Source organism: Zeus faber (assembly GCF_960531495.2).
Source record: "Zeus faber genome assembly, chromosome: 13".
NCBI lineage: Eukaryota > Metazoa > Chordata > Actinopteri > Zeiformes > Zeidae > Zeus > Zeus faber.
The window spans coordinates 14,852,320-14,870,160 of record NC_137198.1 but is presented as its reverse complement, the minus strand read 5'-3'; the positions used below and the strand labels follow the sequence as shown (position 1 = coordinate 14,870,160).

At 45.4% G+C, this 17,841-nt stretch overlaps 1 protein-coding gene across 1 annotated transcript in view; it reads right to left on the bottom strand.

Annotated features, from left to right (window-relative positions):
• The window catches only part of unc79 (unc-79 homolog, NALCN channel complex subunit), a gene marked incomplete at both ends in the record, with an annotated part of 33,985 nt that overhangs the window by 8,614 nt on the left and 7,530 nt on the right, over window positions 1-17,841 (bottom strand). Inside the window, 25 exons of the mRNA XM_080012889.1 lie at window positions 49-198; window positions 1,520-1,682; window positions 1,770-1,952; window positions 2,439-2,728; window positions 3,209-3,277; window positions 4,035-4,214; window positions 4,818-5,019; window positions 5,191-5,372; window positions 6,444-6,601; window positions 6,801-6,949; window positions 7,052-7,131; window positions 7,588-7,729; window positions 8,098-8,325; window positions 8,569-8,784; window positions 9,152-9,292; window positions 9,808-9,931; window positions 10,562-10,752; window positions 13,048-13,278; window positions 13,438-13,609; window positions 13,853-14,082; window positions 15,568-15,596; window positions 15,907-15,947; window positions 16,441-16,529; window positions 17,378-17,442; window positions 17,564-17,693. Of these exons, the coding sequence (XP_079869015.1) occupies window positions 49-198; window positions 1,520-1,682; window positions 1,770-1,952; window positions 2,439-2,728; window positions 3,209-3,277; window positions 4,035-4,214; window positions 4,818-5,019; window positions 5,191-5,372; window positions 6,444-6,601; window positions 6,801-6,949; window positions 7,052-7,131; window positions 7,588-7,729; window positions 8,098-8,325; window positions 8,569-8,784; window positions 9,152-9,292; window positions 9,808-9,931; window positions 10,562-10,752; window positions 13,048-13,278; window positions 13,438-13,609; window positions 13,853-14,082; window positions 15,568-15,596; window positions 15,907-15,947; window positions 16,441-16,529; window positions 17,378-17,442; window positions 17,564-17,693 (3,835 nt within the window). The remainder of the gene's footprint in view (window positions 1-48; window positions 199-1,519; window positions 1,683-1,769; window positions 1,953-2,438; window positions 2,729-3,208; window positions 3,278-4,034; window positions 4,215-4,817; window positions 5,020-5,190; window positions 5,373-6,443; window positions 6,602-6,800; window positions 6,950-7,051; window positions 7,132-7,587; window positions 7,730-8,097; window positions 8,326-8,568; window positions 8,785-9,151; window positions 9,293-9,807; window positions 9,932-10,561; window positions 10,753-13,047; window positions 13,279-13,437; window positions 13,610-13,852; window positions 14,083-15,567; window positions 15,597-15,906; window positions 15,948-16,440; window positions 16,530-17,377; window positions 17,443-17,563; window positions 17,694-17,841) is intronic.

Here is a 17,841-nt window from a genome sequence, read left to right as displayed (position 1 = left end):
TTGTGTAACGGTAAACTCAGTTCAGTTCTGCGAGACCTTGCTTCTTACTTTTCTTTGCATTCAGTTCCACTGGTTGGTACTTCACAGACTTGCTGCCACCGATCCTCTTAAGGCGGGCAAAGAAGGTCTGCGACTCCTTGTTGCCAGCACCCGTCGGTGTGTCATGGATGTCTGACTCATCAAAAACACTGTCCTCCTCTAAAATGTGAGGAAAGTTAAAAGACTGAATGACCTCTAGTGATATTTATAGATGCTTAAAGGAGATAGGAGGGACAAGTTTTTCTCCCTACAGACGGCAACATGTTATTTATTTTCAAAATAAACACCCATTTCCCCTTCCTGCCTGGTGGGGGCACACAATCTTGGGAGGAGTCAATGTATTTACTGGCCTCTGCTAACATGGGTTAGAATGATGTGAATGAGCTGATTGTAAGGGGCTGACGATTGCTGGAAAGCTATTTAACAGGGAAAATACAATAATAGAATAGCACGTTTAAATACTATTTGACATCAAAATTGCCATAATTTCACTTAAAGTACCATTAGTCATTCTTACTCTCTCTTTACAACTGTCTCTCTCTCTCTCCCACACACACGCACGCACGCACGCAGCACAAACACACACACACGAACACACACACACACACACACACACACACACACACACACACAGACTCTCTCTAACTCACATACACCACCCACCCTCCTTCACTCCCTCACTCACTCACCCACTCAATCACTCACTCACTCACTCACTCACTCACTCACTCACTCACTCACTCACTCACTCACTCACTCACTCACTCACTCACTCACTCACTCACTCACGCAATAACCCTGGTGTTACACTGTACATACTGGAATAAGCTAGTTATCACATAGTAATTATAATAATTAAGTAATAATTCATAACCTATATACCATCAACAATAATTGATCTTGTGCAAAGTATTGCATTTGTATATTTTTATATGGTAAATATCTGACTATTTCTGTTTTGTATTTTTGGCTAATTGTAAACAGTTTACATTTTCATTTTAAATTCCTCTTAAAATACTATTTTATTTTATTTTATTATTACTTTTATTCTCCTTTTTTTTGGACTGTTAAGCTTTTTATTTTTTAATGCTTATGGTCTGTGCTGGAGTGCACCAAACCTCACCAGAATAAATTCCTCATATATGTAAATGTACCTGGCCAAAATAAACCCATTCCGATTCTTAATCATAGTTGTTTGATATGGCAAAATATTCATGAACATGAATAAAATACAAAAGCGTATGCAATGAACTTTATTATTGTGCAACTATTTTATCTGATTAAATTTTAATGATTTACTTATGAACCAGATACAAGAGATTGATTAGCCCCTAATTTGAAAGATTAATTCCCAGTGTTTCAAGTATGTAAAAATGAATTCACAGCTTCTTGCAGAATGCCACTCATTAAAAAAAAAAATAAAAAACTTGGAGGAAATCATTAAAGCTTGAATGAACAAGACACTGATGCTGTGACCCACCTTTCTCCTTTTCGCTGTAGCGGCTCATGTTGGAGTTGTCGCTGTAGAGGGGTCCAGCTGTAGCGTGGGGTCGACAGCTGTGATATTGGGCATTGAGTGTGTTGATGGTGATGTGGATGAGGTGGAGGACTATTTTACTGCCATCCATGTCTCTATACGGGTACTGTGGGAAATAAAGCAACAGATTATGTCTCCCAGAGTCCCTCGCAACAGTCTAAAAGGAGAATCTGAATCTAAATAAGTAAAGTACCTTGTAGAGGATGACGAGCAGTGCTTTGAGCCACATCTGCCTGATGTGTGGCCGCAGGGCCCACAGGGAACAACGTGGAGGCTGCTGGAAATAGTGTCTGAGCTGTGGACAAGTGCAGTACTTCAGCACCTGCACCACCAGGGGGAGCAGCTGCTTCCCCAGGCCTATGTTGTAGTCCATCACCTGGAGGAGAGAGATTTTTAAAATGTCACTTTCTGTAGATCTTACTCTTTATTAAGTCTTTATTATGTCTGAGCCTTTAGAGTCTGCCATTATTCCAGAGCCAAGACTGCAAAAGTGTACCACAATGTGTGGACATATGACACACACAGTGACAACAATGTGTCCGATGTTTTATAATAAATAAAAAAATATCGGAGCAAGAGGGAAAGGAGGATAAAATACAGTTCCATATGACAAGTTATTTTAGAAAACATCGTGTGATAAATAGAAGCATGTTCTGCTTTTTGATACATAGGCTCTAATGCAGAAAAATGGATTGCAACGTTCAGTTATCACAACCCCAAATTAAATGCCAGCCCATGGTGTTTAGTAAAAATGATGGATTGGGTTGACACTTGGTAGCGCCAGGAAAAAAAAATAGTATAAATTGTCGCCGTAATTAATCCCAGAACCATCACGATCAGTAGGGAACATATTTTCAGTCACTTGTGCGATGCCGGCGATGAAGGCGTTGAAGCAGGTGGAGGTCCGCATCTTCTGAGGGGCGATCATGAAGCAGCCCTCCTGCTGGTCGTAGCCCAGCAGCACGTAGAGGTGGCGCTTGACGGTGTTGAAGGCCTTGGCGCTGCCGATGTCGGCCTCGGCGCTGCTCTGGTCCTTGGCCATGAACTTCATCAGCACCATGATGAGCTGGTGGACCGTCTGGTGGTCGATGCCGGCGTCCTCGGGCAGCAGGTCCCTGATGGTGGAGTCGTCCTCGGGCGATGGCGTGTGGCCTATAAGAGGGGCTGAAGCGTCAGGGTTAAAGGGAGAGAGGAAGCGTGCTGCAGACACACGGAGGAGGAGAGGGGAAAGTGGGGGGCGGGTGCAAGAGCGGGACGGGGTTAGACACACAGGGATGGGGAGAGTTAACTCATCTGCTCCGTTTGTTTCTGTGCTCAAGGCTGGACAGATCATTCTAAAATGTAAATGGACAGAGATACAACATGTTCATGGAGAATGCAAAAGGGGTAAACAGAGAAAAGGGTGACAAGCTACAGCCATTAGCAAGAGTGTTGCCATTTGCTCCGGCATCATAATCCTATTGTTTCATACCCACTGTATGAAACAATAATGAATGTCACCACTGAACAAACATTGCTTTTTTTCATATTTTCAGCTTCAAGGATTGTCACAGATTTGTTTTGACGTCTTTCCCCAATATGATTTGATTATAAAGAAAAAAAAATCATTTCCAAATTTGGATTGTTATTTACCTGGCAGGACTTTCTCTATCATATCTCCCAGTGTCGGGGCAGAGTGCTCTTGCCTCGTAAGTCTTAGCGCTAAAAACCAGATATGAAGAGAATAATTTAGGGAAAAATGTTCGGAGAGGCAGCACAGGACACGCATCTGAGCTTCCTTGACAACACATCACATCAACTCCTGCACGCTCCTGTCACACGCTCAAGCACGCGCAAAATGCTCTCAACAGTCAAACAAACACGGCCCGAAGGAATGTGGATGTCAAGCGCTCCAGATATTTTGATGCGACGATACAATTATATTTATGTGTAGATATGAATGCACACAATTTGGAGAAATAAATGAAGAGGATCAAAAACAGCCGCTCGACAACCACATTCTGTTCACAGCCGACAGGGGCGGCGTTTTTGCAGAAACTCGGACAGCCTTCTATGCAGAATCAATAAACGACTTAGGAACCAAACAATGCAGTAAGAGGACATTCAGGTGAGACGACCGTCGTTACATTTCGGACAAGGGATGCAAATGAGTGATGGAGGAGAATGGAAGTTGATCGAATAGCATTTGCAAAGCAATCGAAATAAGTCTTGGATAAACAGGACTGGGTATACATGCACAATTCAGATTGCGTCTCACTATTTCTCTTTTAAAAGGCTGGTATGAAATGGATTCCTGTCAATGCTACCATTTCTGACAATGTTGCTCTTTGGGGCGGGGTGGGTGGGTGGGGTTGAGGGGGTGGGTGGGGTCCCACTTCTTTGCATAGAGCATTTGACCCAGCCATGTATGAAGTTGACGACCTGCTATGGCAGTGAATTGTTAGGTTTCTCTACTCACGGAGTCGATTGCTCAAGGACTCCGGGAGCGAGAACGCCCGTTTGGACTCGGACGGACCCTTCACGCTGTCACGGAGGGAGCGCACGCTCTTCTGCCTATTCCGGGCGAAACGAGCGCGTCGTATCTTCCACATCGCAGCGTCACTGAGGTTGGCCACGTTGGTGCGCACCGCTGTGATGGCTGGAAGGAAATGCTAGTCAGATCAGGAATAAGCAGGTGAAGACAAGCTGGATGGATGGGTGGATGGATGGACAGACAGATCAATGGATGAAAAGAAGGATTGATAGATGGATGGATGGAGGGAATGATGGATTAATGGATGGATGGATGATTGGAAGGATGGGTGTAATGGCAGAAAGATGGATATATGGATGGACAGATAAATGGATGGATGGATGGATGGACAGATACATGTATGGATGGACAGAAGGAAGATGAATGGATGAATGGAGGATAAATAGATAGATGGGTGGATGGATGGATGGATGGATTAACGGATGGACAGATGGACAGATGGAAAGATGGACAGACGATTGGATGGATGGATGGATGGATGGATGGAAGGATTGATGGATAGATGGATGGAAGTATGGACGGATAGTATGCATTGCACTATGAAGTTGTAGTGCATGGATTCAACTTAACTATAAAATTGTAATTGTCTTCAATACTGTAGTTTTCAATCGTTTTCAATTAAGGTCAGAGATCAAACATCCAGTATCTATCATCTGTATCCAGCTGGGGCAGCATGAACGGGGGCTGCACAGCGGCTCCAGTACATACTGGTGGGGAAAGGGAACTCCTTGTTGCAGTCCAGGTGGAGCTGGGCCTCCAGAGACAGCGTTTCAAAGCGGTTGACAAAGAACTCCCAGCTCAGCGCCGGAACCTCCTTCTTCAGGGAGTGAAGCAGGAGCAGCTTGCTGAGGATGATCGGACGATCCCTCACCACGGTGTCGAACTGGAAGTCCAGGCACAGGCACAAGCCCTGGATACACACACACACACACACACACACACACACATAGGAACACACACATAAGGAAAGTAGAGGTGACCTGGAATGTCTCAAAAGTGAAGCGATACAAACAATGTCCCTCTTATTATTATTACTCCATCACGATGGTGTAGTAACGTCTGACCGCTGGACACTGAGCACCTGTAATGCCGGCTGCTTGATGGTGTCCAGCAGCAGCCTGGCCCTGGTGGCCACGGCCGGGTTCACGTCCTCCACGGAGGCCAGGAAGCAGCAGAAAGCGTGGGCCAGCGAGTACTTCAGCAGGTGGTTCTTCGTCACCGAGCCGATGTCCAGGAAGCGGCAGAGCACTGCTACCTTCTCCACTGTGGGTTTCGAACAGGGTGTGAATATCGCAGCCTCCCACATTTACAGAAATGCTCACGAGTGTATAAGGCTGCGATGAGACGGGCGAGCATGGAGTGTTTTTACTTGATTATTTGATGTATAGATAATTGATAACTCATGTTGTTGCCCACAGCAAATATGTACTGATCACATATCATCCCTTGTCTTCCGCTCAAATATATAATTTGACGATGTGAAAATGAACGTGGAAGAAGGGGTTTTTAAACCCTAACTTTAAAGGAGCGACGCTTTCTTGTGCAGAGAAACAGCAGCCAGTGTGGACCACAAGATGTCAGTGTTGCAGAAGAAGGACCCCAGTCTCGGACAGATTGTCCGTGGACCGCAACAGCCCTCGGAACCTAACTGTCATATTTAGCTTGATTTACTCAGACAAGTGAATGTCTGGCCATCTGTTTGCACAAAGCTAATAAAGGGGCTCTAATCACATCAATCGAGCTAATATCATGGCATATAGTCCGTGCATTCTCTTATTTTCCTTTCAGCTACCACAACGGATCCATTGCTATACATCAAAATAATGCAAGCGTGTTAAAATATGTGCAAGATGCGTAACAAATGTAAAACCTCTGGACAAAAGGTCAGGTCCGTTGGTGAGTGTTGTGGGTCATACAGCTCTTTCCCTATATATCCCCATAGCCTGTCAGAGGACCTGTCCTCTGCCTCTGTCTCAAGGTCACGCAGCTCCTCTCTGCCAATCACAGAGCGTGAAAAACCTCATTAATCCCACAATTCCTCGCTGCCGCCAGTCTGAGCCACATTGTAACCATGACAACACGGAGGGGAGGCATGGGCAGGCTCGTGGTTTATGGAGGCTCGTACTGGGGGTCTTCCCCCTAATGTTTCATTCATGTAATGGCGTCCGCACGCTCGTGTTCCGGTCGCCGAAGCCACAAACACAGTTCGTTGCGCCACAGACCAGGGTAGAAAAGCTGAAATGTTAACTGCCCAACGCCGACGTGCTGGATCTCCCTGATAGATTAGACGCATTAGTATTAAATATCGCAAGCCTCCTATTTGTTGCATCTCACCGGCTTCAAAGCGGATCTTCCAGTCCTTGCTGTTGAAGTTTGTGTCGATCAGGTTCCAGAAGATGTCCGCGCCATGGGAGAGGGAGAGGGCGTGGAGGAGCTGGGGCACGGCCAGAGAGGCCAGCTGGCAGAACTCTGACTTCAGCATCGACCAGAGGCTGGAGCGCAAACACCACATTTGACATAATTGCTCACGTAGGAACACACGCAAGCACACGTATAAAACTCACGTACTCATACGTGCACACGACTACACCACCACTGGCAACGACCTTGACTGTTCAGAAGCATTCATTCATATCGAGATGCATTCTCTTCTGATAGGGTCACTATAGCTTAGTGGTGCCATTTGCGCACCTTGGAATGAGCATCTTCTCCTGGATGTAGGCCAGGAACTGAGGGTGATCCTTGCGGGCGTGGTACAGACACTCTCCGTGGAGACACAGGATCCTGAGACAGTTCAGCATGTTGAACAAGATGTCCGGCTCCTCAAACTTAGACATTTCCTGCGTAGGACACAAGGAAACCGGACGCGGTCGGGGGCCAGTCGCTCGCACAATAACTGCTGGGGGTTCTCTTATTCATGTTAAGTTATTCCAATCACATACCTGCAAAATGGTGTAAATTAGCTTCAAAAACACCGGCAGTTGTTGGTAGGAGAACTTCTTATCTGAGTTATTCTTCATTGCTGGAAGGAAAGAAGAATAAAAAGGGGGCTTTCATGTGAAAAAATAAATTCCCCCACCTAGGGAAACATTTCTGGTCCTCTTTTGACTTGCTCTGCAATTTTTTTTTCAAAGTGGGTTTGGTGTGTTTTCATTTAAAGTGCAACATCAAAGATCAAAACCCATTGGGACCCATGAGAGATCGTCTGGGAATCTGCGTTTTGGGCTCTGAAAAATGCAAGGGCAACCAAAAGACTTAGTAGTTAGTTAGTAACAAGGAAATTGTAAAAAATAATAATATTTAATTGTACTATTATGAATTATTAATGTATTAATTGTATGTTTGATAATGCAGGAGATTGAGGCGGATATTTCTTTCTATTTTATTTCTTGGATATTTTCTATTTAGCATCATTTTTGTTATTTTAACACACTTGATAATATTCTCCCTGATGAATTAGGAGTGAGTGTGTACTTACATGGATTGTCAGGGGAGAGGTTAATTGGGTTTTCAGTGTTTGGGCCGCTTGGGTTGTCTCCTTCCTCCGTCCCATTTTCGCTTGTCAGGGAGTATTCGGTCTGAGGCAGCAGCAAGGTTTCCTCCAAACTGTCCGTGGGCTCCTAAAAGGAGTCATCCAATATTTACCAAAGTTACATTTATTAAAAAAAAAAAAAAAAAAAAAACAGTTGATGGTGGAGCGTGAGGTTTAGTCACTGGTCATTGACACTCATTAATAACCAAACTCACAGAACATGTTTGTCACCGTGTGCCTACATGCGTGAAAATTGCATAAATTCTATTCATGCATCTCAGCAGCTCAGCCCAAACCGCTGAACCAACTCAATCCGTGTCAGAGTGGATGCATCTCAAGCTGTGACAGGGCGCACAAATACTGAATGGCGGCGCTCTTGCTGGCTGATAAGTTTTAATGCCCAAAGTCTATTTTTGTGTTTTGTTGTTTTAATGTGCGCCGCCATGCGTGTCCCACCACCAGACGTATCTCCTCCCGGGGGGTCAGTCTCTCCAGGAGCTCGCAGCCCAGCTGGTAGCACAGGATGCTGGACTGGCACAGGCTGCACTCCAGGGCCTTCTCGTCCTTCTGGCAGGTGTGTGAGCCGCCCCAGGGGGCCTGAAAGACGTTGTTGATGATGCCCACGATGTCCTTCCCCAGGCTACTGTCAAGACCCAGCATCACCCCGTCGTCCTGCAGCTCCATCTGCGACAGCGAGGGGGAAACCATGGGAATTGGAAAACTCACATTTTCTGTTTTGTTGACTGTCAGGGACTGGGTGGGCAGAAAGTGCTTTTAAATGCGCTTTTCACCAAAGGAAACACACGGCTAAATGTTGAGGACTTGCGTTTTGACCCCTAACTTTTCACCTCTGACCTTTGAGCGCCCCTATTTTTAATTGGACCGCCGTGAGACTCCTATGTGCGACTTGGTTCGAGGGCGAGTCACCTGCTTGAGGATGAGGTCAAACATCAGGATGAAGCAGCCCAGGTTCATGTCGTCGTCCTCGCAGTCCAGATCCAGGGCGCAGTGGCCGGTGGCGTGGCCCAGGTTCTTGAAGGGGCTGCAGCGCAGGGGGCTGTGGAAGGGGCTGCGGAAGGGGCTGGGGAAGGGGCTGAGCGTGTTGTGCTGCCCGCGACGTCCGGGGTCCGACACCACGCTCACCTGGAGGAGCAGAGCATGCCACTGTACACAGACGCTGTGCTGTAGGCCACCCAGACATCCACGGCACAGCTTTAACTTTCAATAAAAAAAATCTCTATGATAGTCGAGTTCAATTAAGCTCCTTCTATATTTAGACTTTAGCAGTTACCATGGCAACGGACATTCCTGCAAATGCTTGACAATACCAGCCAAACCCAGATTTTTCTTTCGCCGGGAATGAAAGCGCTGTTATGTTTCAGCCCAGATGGATGAAACGCGAGCACCGAACCGGATTTTCTTCTCGAGAACGTTTCTAAGGTTTCGGGGGAAAAACATGCGCGGGCGCCCTGTTGGACGGGAGCGTTTGTGGCACGGCTGTCACACTCACCCTGCGAGCCCCGGTGTTGCTGGTCAGATCCGAGACACGCGCTTTCCTCTGATGGGCCAGCTCCTTCACCGAGTTTACCCCATCAGAGAACATCCCGATCAAGAGCTGAAGAGGGACCACGATGTCCAGTTCTGACAGAACCTAGATGCGAACAAGACACATGAAAATAAACACAAGTACCCCATCTCTTGGTGAGGACGCAGATGTCCAGAGAGTGAGGCGAAATTGACGGGCGACAAAGCTCGCACGAAAAGTGCACATCACGCCAAGGGACCACGGAGAGACGAGGAGACGAACAGGTGCAATTGCGACATGTTGTGCAACGGGCAGCACCTCTTTATCCACTTTGAGTTTGACCTATTTACTGAGATTGAATTACTGCTATCTCTTGATCACAGTTATGACAGAAAACTTGAAAGCCATCCATGTATGTAGGGCAGCATGCTGTGCGCGCATATGGGATGAAAAGTAAAATCCCTCCTGCCTCCCTCAGACTCTCTGTGACCCAGATCCATATTCAGCAGGGCCCCGGCCCAGACTCTCACACACAAACAATGACAACCTGTTCACTTCACACGTACCGTGGACAAAGCCACAGGAAAAAAAAATGGGCACTCAGAGTGTGTGTGTGTGTGTGCGTGTGTGTGTGCGCTCACATGCAGCCACAGCAGAGCCTGCTCCTGCACCGACGCTGGGTAGCCGGAGAACCTGCAGCTGATGAAGCCGAACATTTCCTCCATGGAAAAAGGGAGCGGGCAGAGCTCGATATCGAACATCTTACTGCGGGGAGGAAGCATAGTTTAGAGTATTGTCATCAATGTGTATTTTAGTGAAGCGAAGTTGAAATTAGGCTCACACTGAATATTAGTTATTTACAAGGACAGATAACCACATAAGATAGCAAAAACAAAGTAGACCAAAACTGTACTTTTCTCTATTTAAATGTGGTACACATATTGTAGATATTTGCTCCAAACACTTCTCTCTATATTAATAGATTGTATTATGTATTGTTTGTTGTTGTTGTTGTCAGTCGTATATTTTTCTTTGTTACTGTGCGTAAAAAATTCTCTTGCCCCTTAGAAAAACATTTTTTATTTAAGTTTAGCAATAATTCATTTCTTGACATCAAAAGCAGCTGTCTAAAGTGCAGACGCCGAGGTTGTAGATAGATTTACTAGATCTCTATTTTTCCCCCTATTTTTGGCTGCTGGCAGCTATAGAGTTTATTGATGTGACAAAATGATAAATTATGTTTACGGCTCAGTTTGTACTGAAGAGGATGGTTCCATGCATTATGGGTTAAGACAGTTGCCTTTGCTAAACAAAGGCAAAAGTGAAAAGGGAACTCCAGAGGATTATTATCTATGTGCAAATATGTATATATAACTGTGAAGAGGTCGGGTGTACCTGAGCACTTCACGAAACTCTTTGAGCTGATTGTCGGGCACCTCAGTGCGGATGGCCTCCAGCCACTCAGGCATGAAGCACTCCCACAGCGGCTGGCTGATCACATTGTAAGGGATCAGGCACAGGATCCGGTTCAGGCCCTCCTTTAGCTGGGTCACCGTGCTACACGACTTGTCCCAGTAACCCCCGACCTGCGGAGCAGTCACACACGCAGCCTGAGATACCAATACTTCCTCCATTTAGACGACGCATTTGCCCCAATGACGCAATAGGTGGAATTAGCAGATAGGGTTAGGGTTGGGGTTAGGGTAGGGCCGTAGAATATGCTGTATCTGTTGGACTTCATTTCACTTTTTTAGAAATTGTCGACAGTAGAGATTTATTTTCACAGTGTATAAAATCTACAAATCTTGGCAAGAAAGTCTTATTATAAGGTGACATTATATTGGAACAAATGATTTGCATCATTTTAAAATATTGTGATTTTCTATAAAAAAAATTTTTAACATGAATTCATTTTGGAAAATTACTATTATTATGCAGACAAAAACTGTCAAGAGGAATCTGTCGATCGGCGGCTTTGTTTACTACAATTAAATTTTTTATCAAAAAAAGAAAAAGTACAATCCCTGATGTGCAATCAAATTATGTGCAATCCACTTAGTACTCTGATTCCTATTTATGGTGTTTTTTTCTATATATTTTATATTATTTATAGTGCTTACCCTGATATGCTCTCTATTTTCTGGTGTCACTTTTTGCTGTTGTAACAATGTAAATTTCCCCGTTGTGGGACAAATAAAGGTTTATCTTATCTTATCTTATCTTAAATAAGGATGACAAAGGTCGATCACTAAAAGGAGAGGAATTGCAAAGGTCATTAGAAGATTGGATCTTGTAAACTTCACTGACTCTTTCTCAATTTACTACTTGCTTCCTCCCGGCCCGATAGACTTAAAATGCTACAATACAGACTCGGATCTGTTTGCCGCATGAAAGACCACTCACCCGATATAATCAGATTCGGGGAAATTTAGCATGTAAATACAAATGCACCCAGAATTGGATTTAATGTTGTGATGCCCTGGAGGAATGCCTACACATCACCTCACACTGTCCCATTAACCAGAAGCTACCCGCGGGCACAGGCGAGATGCTTTTCTCCTCAAGGTTGAATCCCTCTTAGGGGAGCTAAACAACCACTGTGCCTACTCTGTACGCCCCCCCTCCCCCAATCTTGCTCGGCTTATTATAGACTTGTTTAAGAATACGCCTGTAGGGGATAAGACATCCATTCGGGACGCTGTCTTCTTGTCAAGTGGTGCTATTTCGGAGAATCCGGCCCTTAATTTAATCCGCACTGGCGCAAAGTCATCATATAGACACCATGGACGGTGAACACTCCATTCGCTGTTCTAACTCTAAGAAATTAAGATCATAGTTATCAAAAGTTTGATGCATTCATCTGAGTGTCTAGTGGGTTGGTCTCAGCAGGTAACCGGCATGAAAAACATGTGTTATACTGTATTTCCTTTACTAGCCACACCCTACATAATGCCACTATTTTATGTGAATTTACCAGTACTATTGTGCTTTGGCTCCTAATGCATGTGGAAAGTGGATTCTGATTCACCATTCTGATCATCTTTTAAGACTATGCGTGCTGTGACTTCCTGATTTGTCCAACATTATGTCCATTTCAATGATCCTACTAATTAATATATTGATTATTTTCCATTTTCATGCAAATATGTTGAACAGTGGTGGTATAAGTCAAAATACGCTGTTTTGGGTACTCATCTGCTGACAGTTAATTAGAAGAAATGCTTTTCTGTCTCAGTGATAATACCATTAACTCTGTTTGATTTAAATTTAAACAGGAAGTGCAATTGCCATCTGCAATTTAGTGGCTGATATTGTGTCTTGTGTTTATCTAAATCCAAAGCACTATACTACTGGTGCAGCACACGCCACTGAGTCAATCAAGAATTTGGTGGCGATGGCCTCTGTTTCCTTATTTCTCTCCTGGTGATTCAATTGGATGACCACTCTGATCAATTATGTTAATTATATTGATGGTATTGACTGTAGCCCATACAAGATTCATGCGGTTCATTTGAAGTGTGATGCGGAAATGTTGCAGGATAAGCTAAACTATATTCTGATGTATATCAACATCCATATAAATTGATAATTTAAGGTAAATAATTTAAAAAAAGAATTCCCTGAAATAATGTTTCTTTTTTTTTTATTGCATTTAGCTGTTCTTCTCCCTTATTTTCAATTGTGTTTTTCTATTTGGCTATAATCCAAAATGTGAAGATAAAAAAATTCCCAATGATTTGCTGGTTGATTTGCTTGCACGGTTCTAAGTCCAATATTATTATCCTCAGCCTCCAAAGGCTTCGTCCGCCAAACCTCCACACCGAGCACCACTGTGAAATCCCCAAAACCGCTCATGCTGAGCCAGCTCGAGGAAATCTTACCCTGGCAAATTCCACAGGTTTGGGCAGCAGGCACATGACCATGACATCGAAGCGCACGTCGCACACGGTCTTCAGCCACTTGGTGACGAACTGAGGTTTGAGCTTCTCCACCAGGCTGCCCACCTCGTCATCCATCATGTAGGCGGTGGAGTGGAACCACTGGAACACCATGCTGACCAGTCGGGCCAGGCTCTCCGTGGGCGTGTTCTCGTTGGGAGTACACAGACTTACCTGCGGGCGATGGACAGATACGGGGAGGTGAAGGGTGGGTGGGGGAGGGTGGGGGCGTTGGGGCATTGGGGCAGGGAGGGAAGAAAACCTCTCAGTCAAGCAGCATTTGGAGGAGTGATAAAAGACAGACGCACCAGCCACCCTGAAGAGAAAACGCACCAGGAACCAGATGCCAAACTGGCTGAGGAGGCGCTGGTCGTGCTGGTCGTCCTCCTTGTTGTCAAAGTCGATGTTGTCCAGAGAGTGGTGCGAGGCGGACAGGCCCATCTGACGACGCCTGTTCAGCTCAAACTCACGCTGCTCGGCGTGGATCTCCGCCTCTTTCAGGAGGCTGGACAGGTGCGTTTACGAGGGATGATATTTTAAAAGGGATTTGAGGGGTACGACGATCGTAGAAGCCGGAAGAGGGGAAATGGGAGGAAGGGAAAATGGGGAAAGACGTGAGAACAGAGACTGGAGAGGGAGAGAGAGGTACAATATACCTTGGAATGACTGACTTATACATGTCCCGATATAAACCCCTCTACTACCAGCCTCCCTGTGCCCTCAGTGCTTGTGAAACCACGCGTTGTACCTTATCACCGCCTCCACCGTGCACACCAGCTCCTCGGCGCCGCACTCGCGAGTGTTGATGGGAGGCGGCGAGGTTTGGTACAGATGGGTCTCTGCTGCAGCCCCCACCTCGCTGCTGTGGTGGTTGACATGGCAACGCTTGCAGTAGCGGACCGGCCGGTTGCCATGGCGCCCGCAGCAGCCAGCTGAGAAGCAGGTGACAACCGCCCGCCGAACATGCGAGCTACAGTTCTACCGAGACAAGAAAAGAGGAGGGCGAGGGAATGGGAGAGTGGGTGAGTGTGTGTCTGTTTGCGTGTCTGTGTGCCTGCGTGCGTGCGTGCGTGTGTGCGTGTGTGTGTGTGTGTGCATTTAAAAAGCAGAACCACGTGTCACGTGTGGGTAGAGCGGTAGAGGTGGCATAAGCAAAGAACAGCTCATTTTTATTGTTTTCCAGAGAGCAGAAAGCCTAATGAAATGAGTCTGCAAATCATAATATGACAGTTATTGCATGACAATCTTAAAATAGATATATTTCCTGGCACCCATTCCTCATTACCCAGCCTCCTCCTCAGTACCTCCTCCTGTGCCTTTATCAGGAGTGTTTGCTTAGAAATGTTTATTAATCAATGTCACCGGAGATAGAGTGCTCCTTTGTGTGTGTCCGCAGTGTCTCGGGTTTCTAAAAATAAAAAGGGTGGTGGGGGGGGCCTGACCTAATCTGATCTGCCACTAATCTTTGGCCATTAGAGGGATGGATTTCTGTCTATCAAATTAACAATCTTTCCCCTGACAGAATCCACTCCTTTACCCACTCTCAAACCCCTCTGTTACACACAAAAAAAAAACACTCATGATGTGTTTACACTTCGTTTCACCCTGAGTTTTGAAGTATCCTGAGGTGACCTGTCTCCCTGTCGTGATACATTATACAGTATATACATATATTTCCTCTCTGACACGCGTGGCAGCGCTTCGGTTCGTAATGTTGGGAGTTTGCATTTTCTGGACAAAGCACGCTGGATTATAACTGTGGCTAAACTGGGACGCGGGACAGCTATTTGCCATGACAACAGCGGGGCAGCGGCGTGGCTTGACAGGAGCACCTGAGATCACGAGCTCTCCCCGCGTCTCCGTGGAAACCAGCGGGGAGCACTTACGTCGCCGGACAATGCGCTCCGGAGCAAACATCACGCCTCGCCGCTCCTATTAGAAATGACTCTGCCCTCTCAGAAGCACTTCAGTGAATGGACTTTCAAATTGAGAAAAAATTACAAAAGGTTGTAAAATAACGGCCTCATCGTGCATGATGGATTAATCACACACACAAAAAAAAAAATACAGACATAATGCAGCTCGGTGAAACTTAGATTAGTTGAGCCTATTAATTTGCTGATTCAAATTAGGATCTGTGTGATATGCAACAAGTTTAGGAGGGAAAAAAAACATGAGTCATTTACCGCAGTTGTAGCATGCTGTAGCATGTCATTATTCTGAAAGTGTGGTGATGTTCATATGACTTTCAATGTTCTGGTTCAAGGCCCAGGATCAAAACAAGACAGTAATACATGAAGCCATCAACTGGTCCGTGGGGAATTTGCTGCAATGACACTTAGACTGCGGACTGAGACACAGTCCCTTTAAAGTTAGTAAATGGATCACAAAATATGTGCAGACCAAAAGGCAGAAATTAATAACAAGAGCAATAATTTGCACTCTACAACATGAAGATCTTACCTTCTTTTGACATATTGCAGATATCTCAGCTGTAAAGATGAATTAACAGGAATGTTCAGCATTACAGGCATAAAAACAAACCCTGTCTCTCCTTCTTTGTGCTATGAACTACATTTTACATTATATATATATAATGTGTGTGTGTGTGTGTGTGTGTGTGTGTGTGTATATATATATATATATATATATATATATATATATATATATATATATATATATATATATATATATATATATTATTATATTAACTGTGCAGGCCTCCTCTGCGTTTAGGAAGGAGGGCAGGATGAGAGAGATAAACATTGCATATCAAATACTTATTTTTTTGCAAGCGTTCACCTTGGGGCAAGAGCACGTCAACAAGCCATTCCGCATGGTCCCTGCAAAGGTCAGAGAAATATTGAAATAGGATGGGATTTGTTGGCAAACACCACCTCAGAGCCTGCACACACTACCAGTTACTGTAACGACACGCACACGTGCGCACGCACGCACACACACACACACACACATATACACACACAACACACAGATCGCAACAACCAGTGGCAAGATGACACAGATTTGAGGAACTCGTGGCAATATGGGTTACCGAATGACTCTCCATCATAAGAAATGGCCAACAGCAGAGCCAAGCAATTAAGGCGTAATAAGCACGACAGCAAAGGGAAACAAGTGCCTGTTGTTGTTTTGTGATGATGATCTCATTAACCGAGCGAGGGAATTATGTAACCATGGCGATGGTGTCTCCCGTGGGTGAAAAGAAAAGAATAATGAGGCGAGCGGCGGTGCGACGCACATTTGGATTGGCATCTCGTCGAAAGGAGGGGGCGTGTGAAGGGAATGTGGGATGGGGACGAAATGAGAGCTTACCCTGCGATCCTCTGACTGCACTCCTCGCAGATGTAAAGGGGCGGGGGCTTGTCTCCCAGGGCAACAGAGAGAGTCGGGTCTATGCACATCTGCAAAAAAAATACAACCCTCTGATAGAGTACTTAAAAAATGTCCTAAAAAAAAAAAAAATCACACACATGTTATTGTGACTATTTATGAATAGCTGGTTGTCTACAAGAAGTGCTGTGATATTCACCAGGGACGATATTCATGGGTTTTAATGAGAAATCCATGTGACCCCTCTACCTGTTAGCTCTCTTGCCTAAGTTTGGATGGCTGCACACATAAGCTGTTTTTGGCCATCTCCTGATCTGTGTAGGGACCTGTACTAAACCACTGTGTGTACGGCCTTGGTGTTCAGATGGTGCTCTGTAATTTACTGTTCTTGCTTGATGCCGCCCTATCATCAAGGGCTGCGTGGGGTCACTGCATCCAATTAAGCCCCCCCTTTCCCCTCGACCCCCTCCCTGCTCCTGGTAATTGAAAGCCAGCCCCCGTGCCCCATGCCCTTGTTTCTACTTTATTTGCCCGTTTTCAGCGCACTTGAGCTAAGACAGGCTGCGCGGGTAGCGCGGGGCAAAGGCGGCCGAGCAGAAAAGTAGAGGCAAGCCTTGAGTTGCAGAGTGAATGATATCATTACACAGCCACCAGGGCTTCCCCTGATTTATTCACTGTGGTGCTCACAAAAATAAACACAGAGGCGCAGACATGCTCAAACTCATCGTATCAATCTGGCACGTTCCATGTGCATTCCCCTAAGAGGTTCTCTGGAGTCCCCAGTCAATACTGGATTCACTGTTAAATTAACTTCCCAGGGTTGATAAAACTGGGGAGATTATTTTAGGAGTTGCAACAAATAAATCACCAGTAGTCTGCTGAATTATTTTTTGATTATTATTTTGGTTTAGGTTGTCACCTTGACAGCGGGTTTATTGATGGCATTGTGACATTCTATGTGTTGACAGTGGATGGGGTTCCATGCTGTAAGGGAAAGGGAGAGAAAGTGTTGGTTTGGTGGAGAGCAGAGGCTATTCAGAGAGATACAGGACATCTTCAACTCTGCGCAACCTCTCTCAGATGGACAGCTCAGCGCAAATCAGACCTGTGTACTGCAGTCCTCTGTATTCACTTATCGCTCCCGGAGGCTTGAGGTTGGGCCAGTAATGAAACAGCATCTGCACGGCTGGAGGCTTCACTTGGGATGGTCCATATGAGATGACGTATAGCAGGTCCTACACACCAGAGAGTAACCAGAGACTTCAACTTACGCTTTAAAGGTACACTAATGTTATGATGTTAAAGAGCTTCATAAAGCTGGTGTCTCAAATGATATACAGCCGTTTTCAATTGTCTCACCAAAGGTCTATTTGTCGTGGCAGC